Below are 12,847 nucleotides of genomic sequence, written 5' to 3' on the forward strand. Positions count from 1 at the left end.
AATAGTTTGGGGAAAAAAAAGACTTGTGGGGGCATTATAACTATCTTCAAATACTTGAAGGTAAAGAAGAGAGATCTCTGTGGCTCTAGAGGGCGGAACTTGGGCTTGGATTTTCTCAGTCAGAGCTGTCCAGAAACGGAATAGACCATTATGTGAAATGATTTCCATCGCTGGAATTGTTCAGGCAGAGGCTTGATACAGTCTGTCAGGAATGTTATACAGAAAATATCTGGGTGGAGTTGACTGGTTTTACTAGGTGACCTTTAAGGTTCTGTGGTTCTAATATTTGGTTACTGGGATCTGGATGCACACAAGTGTGTAAAATAGTCCTGGCAGAAGCTCAAGCTTTTTGGATTATTATTTCAATCTCTAATATATTTATCGTCAGGAAAATTTCCCTTTCTTCTAGGCTGTACACTTGGATTAATTTCTTCATGTTTATTCCTCAGAGAAGGTCAGCATTAATAACTACTGATATGTCTAAAGCTGATTGTAAAAACAAATATCTTTTCAAAAGAACTAATATTTAGCCTAATGATTTTGTGCTTTCCACTTTATGGGTTGGTATAGGGTAAAGAGTTTCAGTCCCAAAGGAGAAATTGGAGTATACATCTCTTAGAATCATTCTACCATAATGCATTTTTCTCATGTTTCCTATTGCCCAAACCTTAGAATCCTCATTTTTAAAAGCCCATTTGTATATGGTGTATCAAGAGAATGATAAATATTCTGTTTAGTCTATTCTTGTGTTTGATAGAGAAAGAAGATAGCTTGGGAAGAATCTGGGAAAAAAGAGAAAGCAATTTAAGTAATCAGGGTAATTTATAGATGAACCAATATTAGAAAAAAAGACACTTTTTGCCAATCTTTTACCTCTTTTTTTTGTTTTTTCCCCAATAGGTTCTTGAAGTCAATCTTGCAGTACACTGAGAACTTGGTGACTTATTCCAACCAAGAAAAAAACAAATGGGATGAATCCATCAATATCACACATCAAGTTTTAGTAAAAATATGGTCTTTTAGTGAGAAAAAGCAAATGTTAATACACTTAGCCAAGGAATCCCCAAATAAAGTTATTTTATGAAAATTCTAATGAGTGAAAGGCTAATAGTGTGATAGTTTTCTCTTTAGTAGTTTCCTCTTAGGTTGAAATATTTTGGAAGCCTAATGTGTAGTTTCCTAATTTTTATTTATTTATTTTTTTGGTGGGGCAATGAGGGTTAAGTGACTTTCCCAGGGTCACACAGCTAGTAAGTGCCAAGTGTCTGAGGCCAAATTTGAACTCAGGTCCTCCTGAATCTAGGGCCGGTACACCACCTAGCTGCCCCTCCCAATCTTCTTAAAATTTCATGTTACTAATATTGCCTAAGTCTTGTAAACCCTTCAGTCATTTTTTTGATTGCAGGAGTGGCAAGAAGATATGAGACCTCACATTTTGTTCTAACAGTACCTTTCCTCAAGTCATTTACATAGCTACATGTTGATAATGTCAAGACAGATAATTGCCCCTAAATCTGAATTTCTATGTTCTTTTTCATCTGAGAGGCTCAGAGTACTATATAAACATTAATTTATTGATCCTCTTACACTTTGAGTTTTGTGGGGAAACAAATCTCATTCATTTAATACTCATTTCATATTTGAAAGTGGGAAGCCAAGACTGAGCTAGGACAGGAATCCAAGTTACCCAGCTTCCCCTAAGAAAAACCAACTAGTAAACTTTACTAGTCCTAGTTACTTTTCTTCCTACAGGACTTGAAATTCAGTCTCACAGGACTTTTTGTGGAAAACACATATAAAAGTTCAGTATGGAATCCCATATGGGGTATGTGAATGACAGGGTGAATGATGTCTGATTGAAGTTGACTAGAAAAAAACGTCTCAACTAATGAGTTGCCTCTTATTTTCCCAAAAGATCATTCCAGAGCCAAAGCAAACTTAGGGCTTTTTTGGATTACGTCCACAACAAAAACACAAAGTCTCCATGCTTCTCAGTTACCTTACCAGCAGTTGCAAAAGTATATAGAAAACTAATGCTGCTTAGCATTTGGATTGGGGAAGGGCAACTAGCAGAATAGGTGGTGAGAATTTAGAAATGTCACTGTTTTTGCTAAATATTGCCATCTGAACCTGTCTATTGTATTTTAAGTCAAATCATGAAATCTTTTAATCACTTTTAATAGGAGGCAAAAAACCTCAGTTTATAAAAGCAAATGACCCAGTTGGGACAGTGGGAAAAATACTGGCTTCTAATACTAATATTTATTAGTGTGACTTTGAAAATTGAACCTCTTCATGCCTCTGTATCCTTATCTATTCAAGGAAGGGGATTGGACTAGATCGACGGTTTTAAACTCAAATAGAAATAGGATAGGGCACTAAACCATACACAAGGATCCTCACGAGCCACATACCAACTTAGAAACACATGTTCTGTGTTCTATTGTATTTTTACTTATTGTGTTAAATGGTTCCCAGTTACATTTTTGTTTTGTTTTGCGGGGCAGTGAGGGTTAAGTAACTTGCCCAGGGTCACACAGCTAGTAAGTGTCAAGTGTCTGAGGCCAAATTTGAACTCAGGTCCTCCTGAATCCAGGGCTGGTGCTTTATCCATTGCTCCACCTAGCTGCCCCACCCGTTACATTTTAAAATCTGGTTCAGGCTGCACTTGTGTGTTGGACTCCTGAACTAGATGACCTCTGAGGGTGCCTTTCAGCTTTATGGTCATATTTTGTGGTCACATTAAATCATCTTGTGGAAAAATGGAATCTGTGTGTATTGTGGTTTTAGTAATTAGTTTCATCTGAGCCTCAGCACCTCCAGTTAGAGAATTAGTATGAACACAATATACGAAATTGCTCTGTGAGTTTAGATCAATAATTCCATGTGGCCCTATATAGACCATCTTTTTTGTGCTGAGAAAAATCAACTAAATCTTTTGGTTTAATTTTGCATTTTTTAATCGTGGTTTTGATCGTCCTAGACCCTTACAGCGATCAGTGCGTAGCCAGAGGAAAGAAGCTTGATTGACCTCATATTTGGGTGCACTGCTGCAAATGTTACCTGCAATAAAATGAAGTGCCTTTCAGTTACAAGTTTCTGCAGTGTTTGACTGTGTTTTCTGTAATAGTGAATTATGTGACGATGGTTATTATGTAGGGTTTTTTGGTTAGCTTTCATTATAAATAGTTTGCCTTTTTGTAGCCTTAATTGCTCCATTTGAATTTCCGTGCACCAATGCTTTTAAGGCTTCATACAGTTTTATTTTACAGATCACTGTTAAGACTTAGCATCTCCTTTGTCTTTGTTGCTCATTTATTAAGTAATGTTTTCATTTGAAAGGAATTCTGCTAACTCTAAGAAAGCTTGAACAGAGTAGAATATATCTTTTTTTTTTTTTAAAGCACAAAGTGCTGTATTTGTTATATAGTTCTACCAAGCTACCTAGGAACCCCTCCACTCCCCCCCCCCCCCGCCTTTTTTTTTCCCTGAACAGGCTTCAAAGCTCACTTGTGTTTAATGTAATGGGATTATTCTTCTGGTAATGAAATCTCTTACCTTATAAAATGTTTTCTTTTTATTATTATGAACTTGACAGGTAACAGAAAAAATAATTTTCACATAGAAATACAGAAGATTTTATACAAAACTGTGAAACTCTTATGTACAGCTTGGTTTTGTTTTTGTTTTTTTGAAAGTCCATAATATTAAATTTCATACTTGCAAAACCTTTTTGCTTGTTTATGTATCCCTCTGTGCTTCATTCTGTTTTCTGTGTATTTAAAAAATGTTTTATTAATACACACACATATACACATACAGATACACACTGTCATTATCCATTCCCACCCCACCACCAGTCTTTTTTCTTCCTGTCTTGGGAGGGAAAAAAGCCTTTCTTTGTGACAAATGAACATAGTCAAGTAAAACAAACTGTCACATTTTCTACTTCTGAAAATGTATGTCTTGTTCTGCACCTTAAAGTAATTGCCTCTTCCCAGAGATGAGAAGTGTCAACCATCGTTGGTTTGTTGGGGTCCTTTTTGGTTAATATATAGAGGTCCTCACATCTTTGAGAATTATTTTCTTTTAGTGTTGCATCTTTTTGTTTTGTTTTGTTTTGTTTGTTTTTAGTGAGGCAATTGGGGTTAAGTGACTTGCCCAGGGTCACACAGCTAGTAAGTGCCAAGTGTCTGAAGCCAGATTTGAACTCAGGCACTCCTGACTCCAGGGTCGGTGCTCTATCCACTGCGCCACCTAGCTGCCCCTAGTGTTGCATCTTAAATTGTTCCCTTGTTTTTTAATTTCTCTTTGCTATTCCCAGGATTTTCTAAATCTCCCTTATGTCATTTCTTTTGTTGCAGTACTATTCCTTAACGTTTATATGCCATATTTTGTTCAGCCATTCCCTAATTAATGGATATACCTTTGGTTTGGAGTTCTTTGCTGAAGCAAAACTTTAATGGCTTTAAACTCCACCAAGATTTTTGGAACAACCCATATACATACTTACATATTTGGAACATTCTACATACATACACATATGTATATATATATGTATATATGTGAGATATACAAGTTTGTATTGTTGAATATTAAATATAGTTTTTGTACCCATCCTCCTACAAGATAATAAACAGGTCAGAGACATCAATAATATCTTCTACAATTTGTTCTACCAGATCAGAGAAGGCTATTTCTGCCTCTTACCAGAAGTAGGTACCTCACAGAAAACAGATAAGAGAATGAATAGGAAAAACATAATAACAATTTAATATTTTGTCCCAAGAAGAAATATATAACACATGATCATGTGGAGACTCCCCTCCTAAGAGAGAAGCTCAGAGGACTCCCCATTTCTGAGGGTATATTTGGTATTTTTGTCCACTGATTACAGGGCATTGTCAGGCATTGTCAGTTTCAATACCATGATACAGAAATCAACCCAGAAGCAAAAAGCAGTTTAACAATTTCAGTTACAACAAGTATGGAGGAAACAGAAGCATTATGATAAGGTTACAGGATTCCAAAAAAGGGTTTGACAAGGATGAGGACACCCAGATGTTTTCATAAGATAGGGATTTACTATCCTGAGGGAAAAGAAGTCACTAGATACGGTCTTTTATCAGCTAGCTATCTGGGTTCAGTTTGGAGTTCAGTTGAAGGACATTTTGCTCCTATTAATCCTATTAGTCCAGGGTTTCATAAATGGATAATAAGGTACCTCCATCAAACCGAGGTGATCCATATATTCATATTAACAGTGTATATATATATATATATATATTTATATATCATGTCTGAGATAGACATGTGTGTGTGTGTGTGTGTGTGTGTGTGTGTGTGAGAGAGAGAGAGAGAGAGAGAGAGAGAATAATAGGCTTATTCCCTCTTTAATCTCTGTAGTAAATGCCTAAGTGGTATCACTGAGTATGCATAGTTTGATGATGTTTGGGACATAGATTCAAATTGCTTTCCAGAATGACTAGAACAATTAATTATTTTCCAGATACATGTCCTGTTTGTTTGTTCTTATTGTTGTTGTTTTTTTGCAGGGCAGTGAGGGTTAAGTGACTTGCCCAGGGTCACACAGCTAGTAAGTGTCAAGTGTCTCAGGCCGGATTTGAACTCAGGTCCTCCTGAATCCAGGGCGAGTGCTCTATCCACTGTGCCACCTAGCTGCCCCCATGACTAGAACAATTCAAAGCTTCACCACAAGTGGTAAATCTGACTTCGAACAATCTGTTCCCTCCACCAATTTATTTATCTTTTCTGTCAACTTTGCCAGTCTGAAGGATGTGGAATGGAACTTTAGCGTTGTTTTAATCCCCCCCCCCCCCCCCCCCCCCCCCCCGCCTCCCCAGGCAATGATTTAGGACATTTTTTTTTCATGTGATTATTGACACCTCACATTTCTTTTGAGAATTGCCTTCATTTGCTTTGTTGGGAGATGTGTTTTTCATATATATTTGAATCAATTCCCTATATACATTAGATATCAGACCTTTAGCAAAGAAGCATGTTGAAAAGATTTTTTTCTAGTTAATTATTTCTTTTCCAATTTTAACTAATTTTGTTGGTGCAAAAATCTTTCAATTTTATGCATTTACCATTACCCATTTTATCCCATGATCCTTTTCACCAATCCCTTGTTATGTGAAAAAACAAACAAAACTTTCCTATCCATAGCTAAGAAATGTATCTCCTTCCATGTTCCTATAATTTGCTTTTTAAAAATATTTTATTGTCACATATTTATCTTGGACAAAAATGGAGAGGGGAAAAAACCTCTTGTTTTGCACTTTTCACCAGCACATTTAGTGAAAGATTGGTGGTGTTGAAGTCAGGTTTGAAGTCCATTTTGTAAAGAATTGTTATTTGAGGCTTTTATGTCTTGGCGTGCACTGGCCTGGGGCTCCGAAAACCGCAAGGTGCTCCACCCACTGGTTGTAGCCGTTGCCATGGTGCTGGCATCTCACATCATCACCACTCGCTGAGGCCTACATGGGCCTGGCAAAATTATAATGATTGGAAGCCTAGTGAGGGCAGTCATGTGACTGTCAGAACGTCCAGCCAATTGGCTGGGGGCTGTGTGGGGTTTTCTGGGAATGGGGAGGAGAATTCACCATTCTAGCTGGAAGCTGGAAGGCAACAGGAGCTCTGCTATGTATTCTCAGCTGATTCCTGGGCAGTGGTATTTTTCAGGTTGCATAATTTCCCTTTCCCCATTTTATTTCCTTTCCCTTGATCCTATTGACCCTGTTTGTGTGGGGTTTTTTTAAGTTCGTTCTTGTTAAAATAAATCCTGTTCTGTTCTGAGGGAGGCTGCCGGTCTCCTTCCTTGCCCCAATATTGCAGCAAGCCACGTAGCTAACACTCTCCAATTAAAAATTGGTCCCCACAATTTGTAGAGCCCTTGCTATAGCCAAGTTACCATATTTCTGATGTGCACCTTGAGAATGCTTTTACATTTCATGGAATCTTATTCAGGATTATTTGATTATTTTACTTTTTTTTTTTTTTAGTGAGGCAATTGGGGTTAAGTGACTTGCCCAGGGTCACACAGCTAGTAATTGTTAAGTGTCTGAGGCCGGATTTGAACTCAGGTACTCCTAACTTCAGGGCCGGTATTCTATCCACTGCACCACCTAGCTGCCCCCTTATTTTTACTGTTTTGCCAAGTAATTATGGGCTTGGGGCAGAATGCAGTACCACAGGGCACCCACGCAAAGATAGGACTACATTCTTATTAAATTGTTGCAACTCCGTACATGGGAGAAAATATATGGTGAAATATATTATTTGAATATCTGTCCAAGTATTGTAAACCTGAAAATAGTCAAATCCAAAAAAGGCACTTAGGGAATCAGATAGGAGATTGGTCTTACCTATAGAGAAAGCTGGGTGTTTTTTTATTTTTAGCTAGCATACTATTTATCTCTGCATATTTCCAAAATGACCTGTCAAAATACAATTTCCACAAAATGGAAGCATTGCTTTGACATTAATTAGACTCGTAGCACCTATGGGAAGTTTTCAAATCAAGTGCTAAAAACCAGTTCTGAAGCAGGTTGACAGAATTATCATGACTTAGTAAAGAAACAATTTAATTCTTAAATTATAGTTCAAGACATTTCATTATCATGTAATCAGGCTTTTAAAACATGAAGAAACATTTAAATGAATAATTCTTCAACTTCTATAGAAAAAAGTTATAAGCAATTGAATATAAAATATTTGATTAAAATTTTTAAAGATAGGGGCGGCTAGGTGGCACAGTGGATAAAGCACCGGCACTGGATTCAGGAGTACCTGAGTTAAAATCCAGCCTCTTAACACTTACTAGCTGTGTGACCCTGGGCAAGTCACTTAACCCCAATTGCCTCACTAAAAAAAAAAAAATTTAAAGATATCAAAAAACAGTGTGTAAATACATTACTAAGAGGGCCATAATATGGGCATGAGTTAGTTATATATGACCTTTACACATTTTAATACCTAAAAACAGAAAGAGGGAGTATGTTGTACCCGTAGGCTCTATTTCTGACCCTCTTCTTCCTTAACATTATTTTGCTTGGGGATTTCATCAGCTCCCATAGATTCAAAATTATCTTCTTCATGCAGATGATTCTCAGATCTATTTATCCAGCCCTGCCTTCTCTCCTAACCTCTCATCATGTATTTTCAACTGTTTTTTGCACAATTGAGCCAGATATCTCTCAGACATCAACATGCCTAATACTGAAGTCATTATCTTTCTCCTTAATGCCAACCTCACTTGCTAACTTCACTATTACTGTTGAGGATTCCATAGTCCTTCCTGTCATCCAGACTTATCTATAACCTGCTTCATCCTTAACACCTCACTTTCAGTTCCTCCCTTCATATCTAATCTATTGCCAAATCCTATTGATTCTACTTTCATTGCATTTCTCCTATATGCTCCCTTTTCTCACTCATCTGACATGCCATTACTTTGGTGTAGATGCTCATCACCTCACAGCCTAATGGCTGGTCTCCCTGCCTCAAGTCTCTTCCTACTTTAGATGAGTCACTCAGCTGTCAAAGTGCAGGTTGGATCATGTCATTCCCTTACCCAGTAACTACACTTTTCAACCAATTTCAGTGGTTCTCTGTTACTTCCACTATCAAATATAAAATCTGTTTGGCTTTTAAAACTTAATAACCCAGCTCCTCTTACCTTTCTAGTCTTCTCATACCTGACTCCCCTAAACAGATTCTACACTGAGTGACACTGGCTTCCTTGCTCTTCTGTGTTCGAGACAAATCTATTTCCAACTTCATTAAAAAATTTTTTTGTGTGTGTGTGTGTGTGTGTGTGTGTGTGTGTGTGTGTGAGGCAATTGGGGTTAAGTGACTTGCCCAGGGTCACACAGCTAGTGTCAAGTGTCTGAGGTCAGATTTGAACTCAAGTCCTCCTGAATCCAGGGCTGGTGCTCTATCCTATCCACTGCACCACCTAGCTGCTCCCCAACTTCATTTCTAAAATAAATTTTTATTGATGTCTTCTGTTTTTTACATCATCTCAGTATCCTCTTAGTCCCTCCCAGAGAGCTGTTCCATACTACTGTAGGGGCCAAATTTTAAATGGGGAGTGTTAATTAGGTGGCTTGAGGCAATATTGGGGCAAGGAAGGAGATTAACAGCCTCTTTCAAAAACAGAACAGGGTTTATTAACAGGAAAACAAATTCAAAACAAAAATAAAATTAATAGAACTAGGGACAAAGGAAAAAGGGAATGGGGGAAGGAAAACTGTACAACCTGCTATCACACCACCACCCGGGGCTCAGCAGAGCACACAGCTGTGTCCCGTCTCTCTCCAGCTCACACACCAGAATGTTGAATCTCCTCCCTTCTCCTTACCAGCAACCGATTCCCTCACAGGAAACAGGGCAGCCACACACACACCTAATTGGCTGGCAGCCCTGATTGACAGAATTAACAGATAGTTGTGGAATGGCCAGCCTCCCAGCTTCCACATGCTGAAGGTCACCTGACTGCCCTTACCAGACTTCCCACGAGGTGGGTGGAGCACTGTGCCAGCACTGAGGCACAGTGCCTGAGCCTTGGCGGGGGCGTGCATTGGGGCTTCTAAATCACAATTAATTCTTTACACAACAAATAGTATTCTTTAAGACAGTTAAAAAGAAAGAGGAAATTCAATACAACTGATCAATACTTTGCTAAAGTCTGAAAATTGCAATGTGTAATACCTGGTGACCTCCCACCTCTATGTATAAAAGGGTGGGTTGAGGGTGTTTTCTCATATGTGTCATGACTCATTTGAATCATACTTGATCTTTATAATTTTTTATATTCGCTTTTGATTTTTGCATATATTGTTCTTTCCATTCATATTGCTATACATTTACATTGTATACATTGTTTTCTTGGATCTGCTTCACTATGCGTCAGTTTATGTAGGTCTTCCCATGCTTCTCTGTAATCTGTCACACATAATTTCATGCAGCATTCTATTATAACTATATACCACAATTTATTTAGCCATTCCTTGATTGATAAGAATATACTTTGTTTCTAATTCTTTGCTATGATGAAACATATTGCTTTAAATATTTTGGTATTTGTGGGGACTTCTTATTGATGACTTCCTTGGAATATCAGCCCAGTGATTTCTGGTTCATAGAGTTTAGCCATTTTAGTAATTTTATCTACCTAATTAATTGCTTTCCAAAATAGTCGTGCCATTTTGCAGCTTCTCCAACATTGTAAGACTATTATTCTCTAACCCCTCCAACATTGACCATTGTCATTTTTATCATGACATGCATTTTTCATGTGGTTATGAATACTTTGCAATTCTTTTTTTGAGACTGTTCAAATCCTTTGACCACTTATAGGGGGAATGATTATTAGTTGTGTGTATGCATATATACATATATTTATTATTTATACATTGTGGATACCAATCCCTTATCAAGGAAATTTGATACAAAGATTTCTTTCCCATTCAACTTCTCCTCTTATCCTAGGTGCATTAATTTTGTGCAGAAGCTTTTCAGTTTCATGTAATAAATTTATCGGTTTTATCTTTGGTAATCAACTGTCTCTTTAATACATCTCCTACCCATAGCTGTGAGATACTGTGATTTGCTTCTATTTTTTAAAAAATAGTATCCATTTATAATATATTGCAGAATGCATAAAGTGTTGATCTAAGCTTAATTTCTACCAGACTGCTTTCCAGTTTTCACGGCAGTTTTTATCAAATAAGTTTTTCCTGTGTAATTTATTTTTATTGCATACTGATTTGGTGGCATTGTTTCCTATTCTCCTTTGTCTAATCTGTTCCATTAATCTGTCTCTATTGTTTAATCAACACTGCATTTTTTTTGTTTGTTTTTTGTTTTTCTTTAGTGGGGCAATTGGGGTTAAGTGACTTGCCCAGGGCCACACAGCTAGTAAGTGTTAAGTGTCTGAGGCCGGATTTGAACTCAGGTACTCCTGACTCCAGGGCCAGTGCTCTATCCACTGCGCCACCTAGCTGCCCCAATACTGCATGATTTTAATGATTACTGCTTTCTAACATGGTAAAGAACTCTTCCCAAAGCTTCTGTTTAAAGAGGGCTCCTGGGCTAGCTAACGCTTTATTTTCTACCAGCTCTACCTCTTGGACTGGTATCCACCATGATCATGCCTCCAGAGTGCCTCATCACCAGGAAACTTATCCTGACATATTACACCAGGGAAATAAATATTGCTCTTGCGTAATAGCATTTATTATAGTGTGTTATGCCATATATTACACAAGAATTAAATATTGTTATATATTAATATATGCACATACATTTCAGCATCAAGCCCATAGTATTGTGATAAAGATCTTGACTTTTTATAATCAGCCTTTTATAGTAACAGTTCTCTCTTCATGCTCAGCAACATATCCTGGAATAATCTTCATGGTAGCCCTTTTGCTTATGCTCATCATGAGTACATCAATACAGCCTCCATTTAAATTGAGTTTCCTGGCCAGCCAGTTTTTCATTTCCTGCCAGCTCTATTCCTTGAACTAGGCTCCACTATGATCATGCCTCTAGGAACCCTCTTCATCAGGAATCACACCTCATCAGTAATCTAAGTTCCCTCTGCCACTCTGATTGGAGTGTTGGAGGGCAAAGAAAAGAACTCCTAAAGCCTTCATTGAAAGAGGGCTCCCAGGCCAGCAAACTCTTCATTTCCACCCAGCTGAAATTCTGGGACTGACCTCCACCATAATCATGCTTCCAGAATGTCTTATCACCAGGAAACTCATCATTCTGAGAGACTGCATCAATCTAGGTACTCACACATCACCAATACCCTAAGTATCTGCTGCCCTTCTTATCAGAGAGCTAAGCAATGAAATCTCCCCACAGCCTCCATTTAAAGACAACATTAAGACCAGCCAACTTGTTATTTCTCACCAGCTACACCTGGCACTGGACTCCACCTTGATGTAGACCCCAAGATAGATACTACATCCCTAGGAAATTCAGCATTCTGATATATTACAATAGTGTAGTGCTTTGGGGCAGCTAGGTGGTGCAGTGGATAATGCCAGGCCTGGCATCAGGAAGATTCATCTTCCTGAATTCAATTCTAGACTTAGACACTTAACTCAGTTTCTTCATCTGTAAAATGAGCTGGAGAATGAAATGGCAGAAATGGTAAACTACTCTAGTATCTTTGCCAAGAAAACCCCAAATGGGGTCACAAAGAGTCAGACACAACTGAAAAATGACTCAACAGCAACAAATAAATGACACTGCTCACTCCTGTGTAACATGTCCTTTATTAGGAATGCCTAAAGCTCATCTTGGGAAAGTCTCATCATCCTGTAAAATTAAATCAACCTTGGTACTCACACCTCATCCCTACCCTCTGCCCCACTAATTAGAGAGCCAAGTCATGAAATGAACTCCATGACCTCCATTTAAGGAGGAAGCTTAGGACAGAAATCTCATTTTCAGCCTGGCTGTGCTACTTGGGGTCTTCTCTGACTTTTTTCACCATTCCTTCCATTTTGGGAACCTGCCCCTCTCCCACTTTTCAGCTTCCCTTTGAGAGTTGCCTTCTTTCTTTATTTTTGTGTGTGAGGCATTGGGGTTAAGTGACTTGCCCAGGATCACACAGCTAGTAAGTGTCAAGTGACTGAGGTCGGATTTGAACTCAGGTTCACCTGACTCCAGGGCCTGTGCTCTATCCACTGTGCCACCTAGCTGCCCCGAGAGTTGTCTTCTTACATAAGATTGTAATATCCTTGAAGGCAGGGACTGTCTTCCTTCCTTCCTTCCTTCCTTCCTTCCTTCCTTCCTTCCTTCCTTC

At 38.2% G+C, this 12,847-nt stretch overlaps 1 protein-coding gene across 9 annotated transcripts in view; it reads left to right on the forward strand.

Moving 5' to 3' along the window:
- Positions 1–2,557, forward strand: part of ERMARD (ER membrane associated RNA degradation) — a 41,673-nt gene extending 39,116 nt beyond the window's left edge. For 6 of the 9 annotated variants that reach the window (XM_044002684.1, XM_044002690.1, XM_044002691.1 and 3 more), the window contains one exon: positions 901–2,557. In XM_044002684.1, the coding sequence (XP_043858619.1) occupies positions 901–1,084 (184 nt within the window). In that variant the 3' untranslated portion in view covers positions 1,085–2,557. Of the gene's footprint in view, positions 1–409; positions 455–900 lie in introns of all 9 variants that reach the window. The other 3 variants (XM_044002688.1, XR_006356355.1, XM_044002689.1) reach the window with 3 other exon arrangements.
- Positions 2,558–12,847: the final 10,290 nt, after the last annotated feature.

Source organism: Dromiciops gliroides, chromosome 4 (assembly GCF_019393635.1).
Source record: "Dromiciops gliroides isolate mDroGli1 chromosome 4, mDroGli1.pri, whole genome shotgun sequence".
NCBI classification, from domain to species: domain Eukaryota; kingdom Metazoa; phylum Chordata; class Mammalia; order Microbiotheria; family Microbiotheriidae; genus Dromiciops; species Dromiciops gliroides.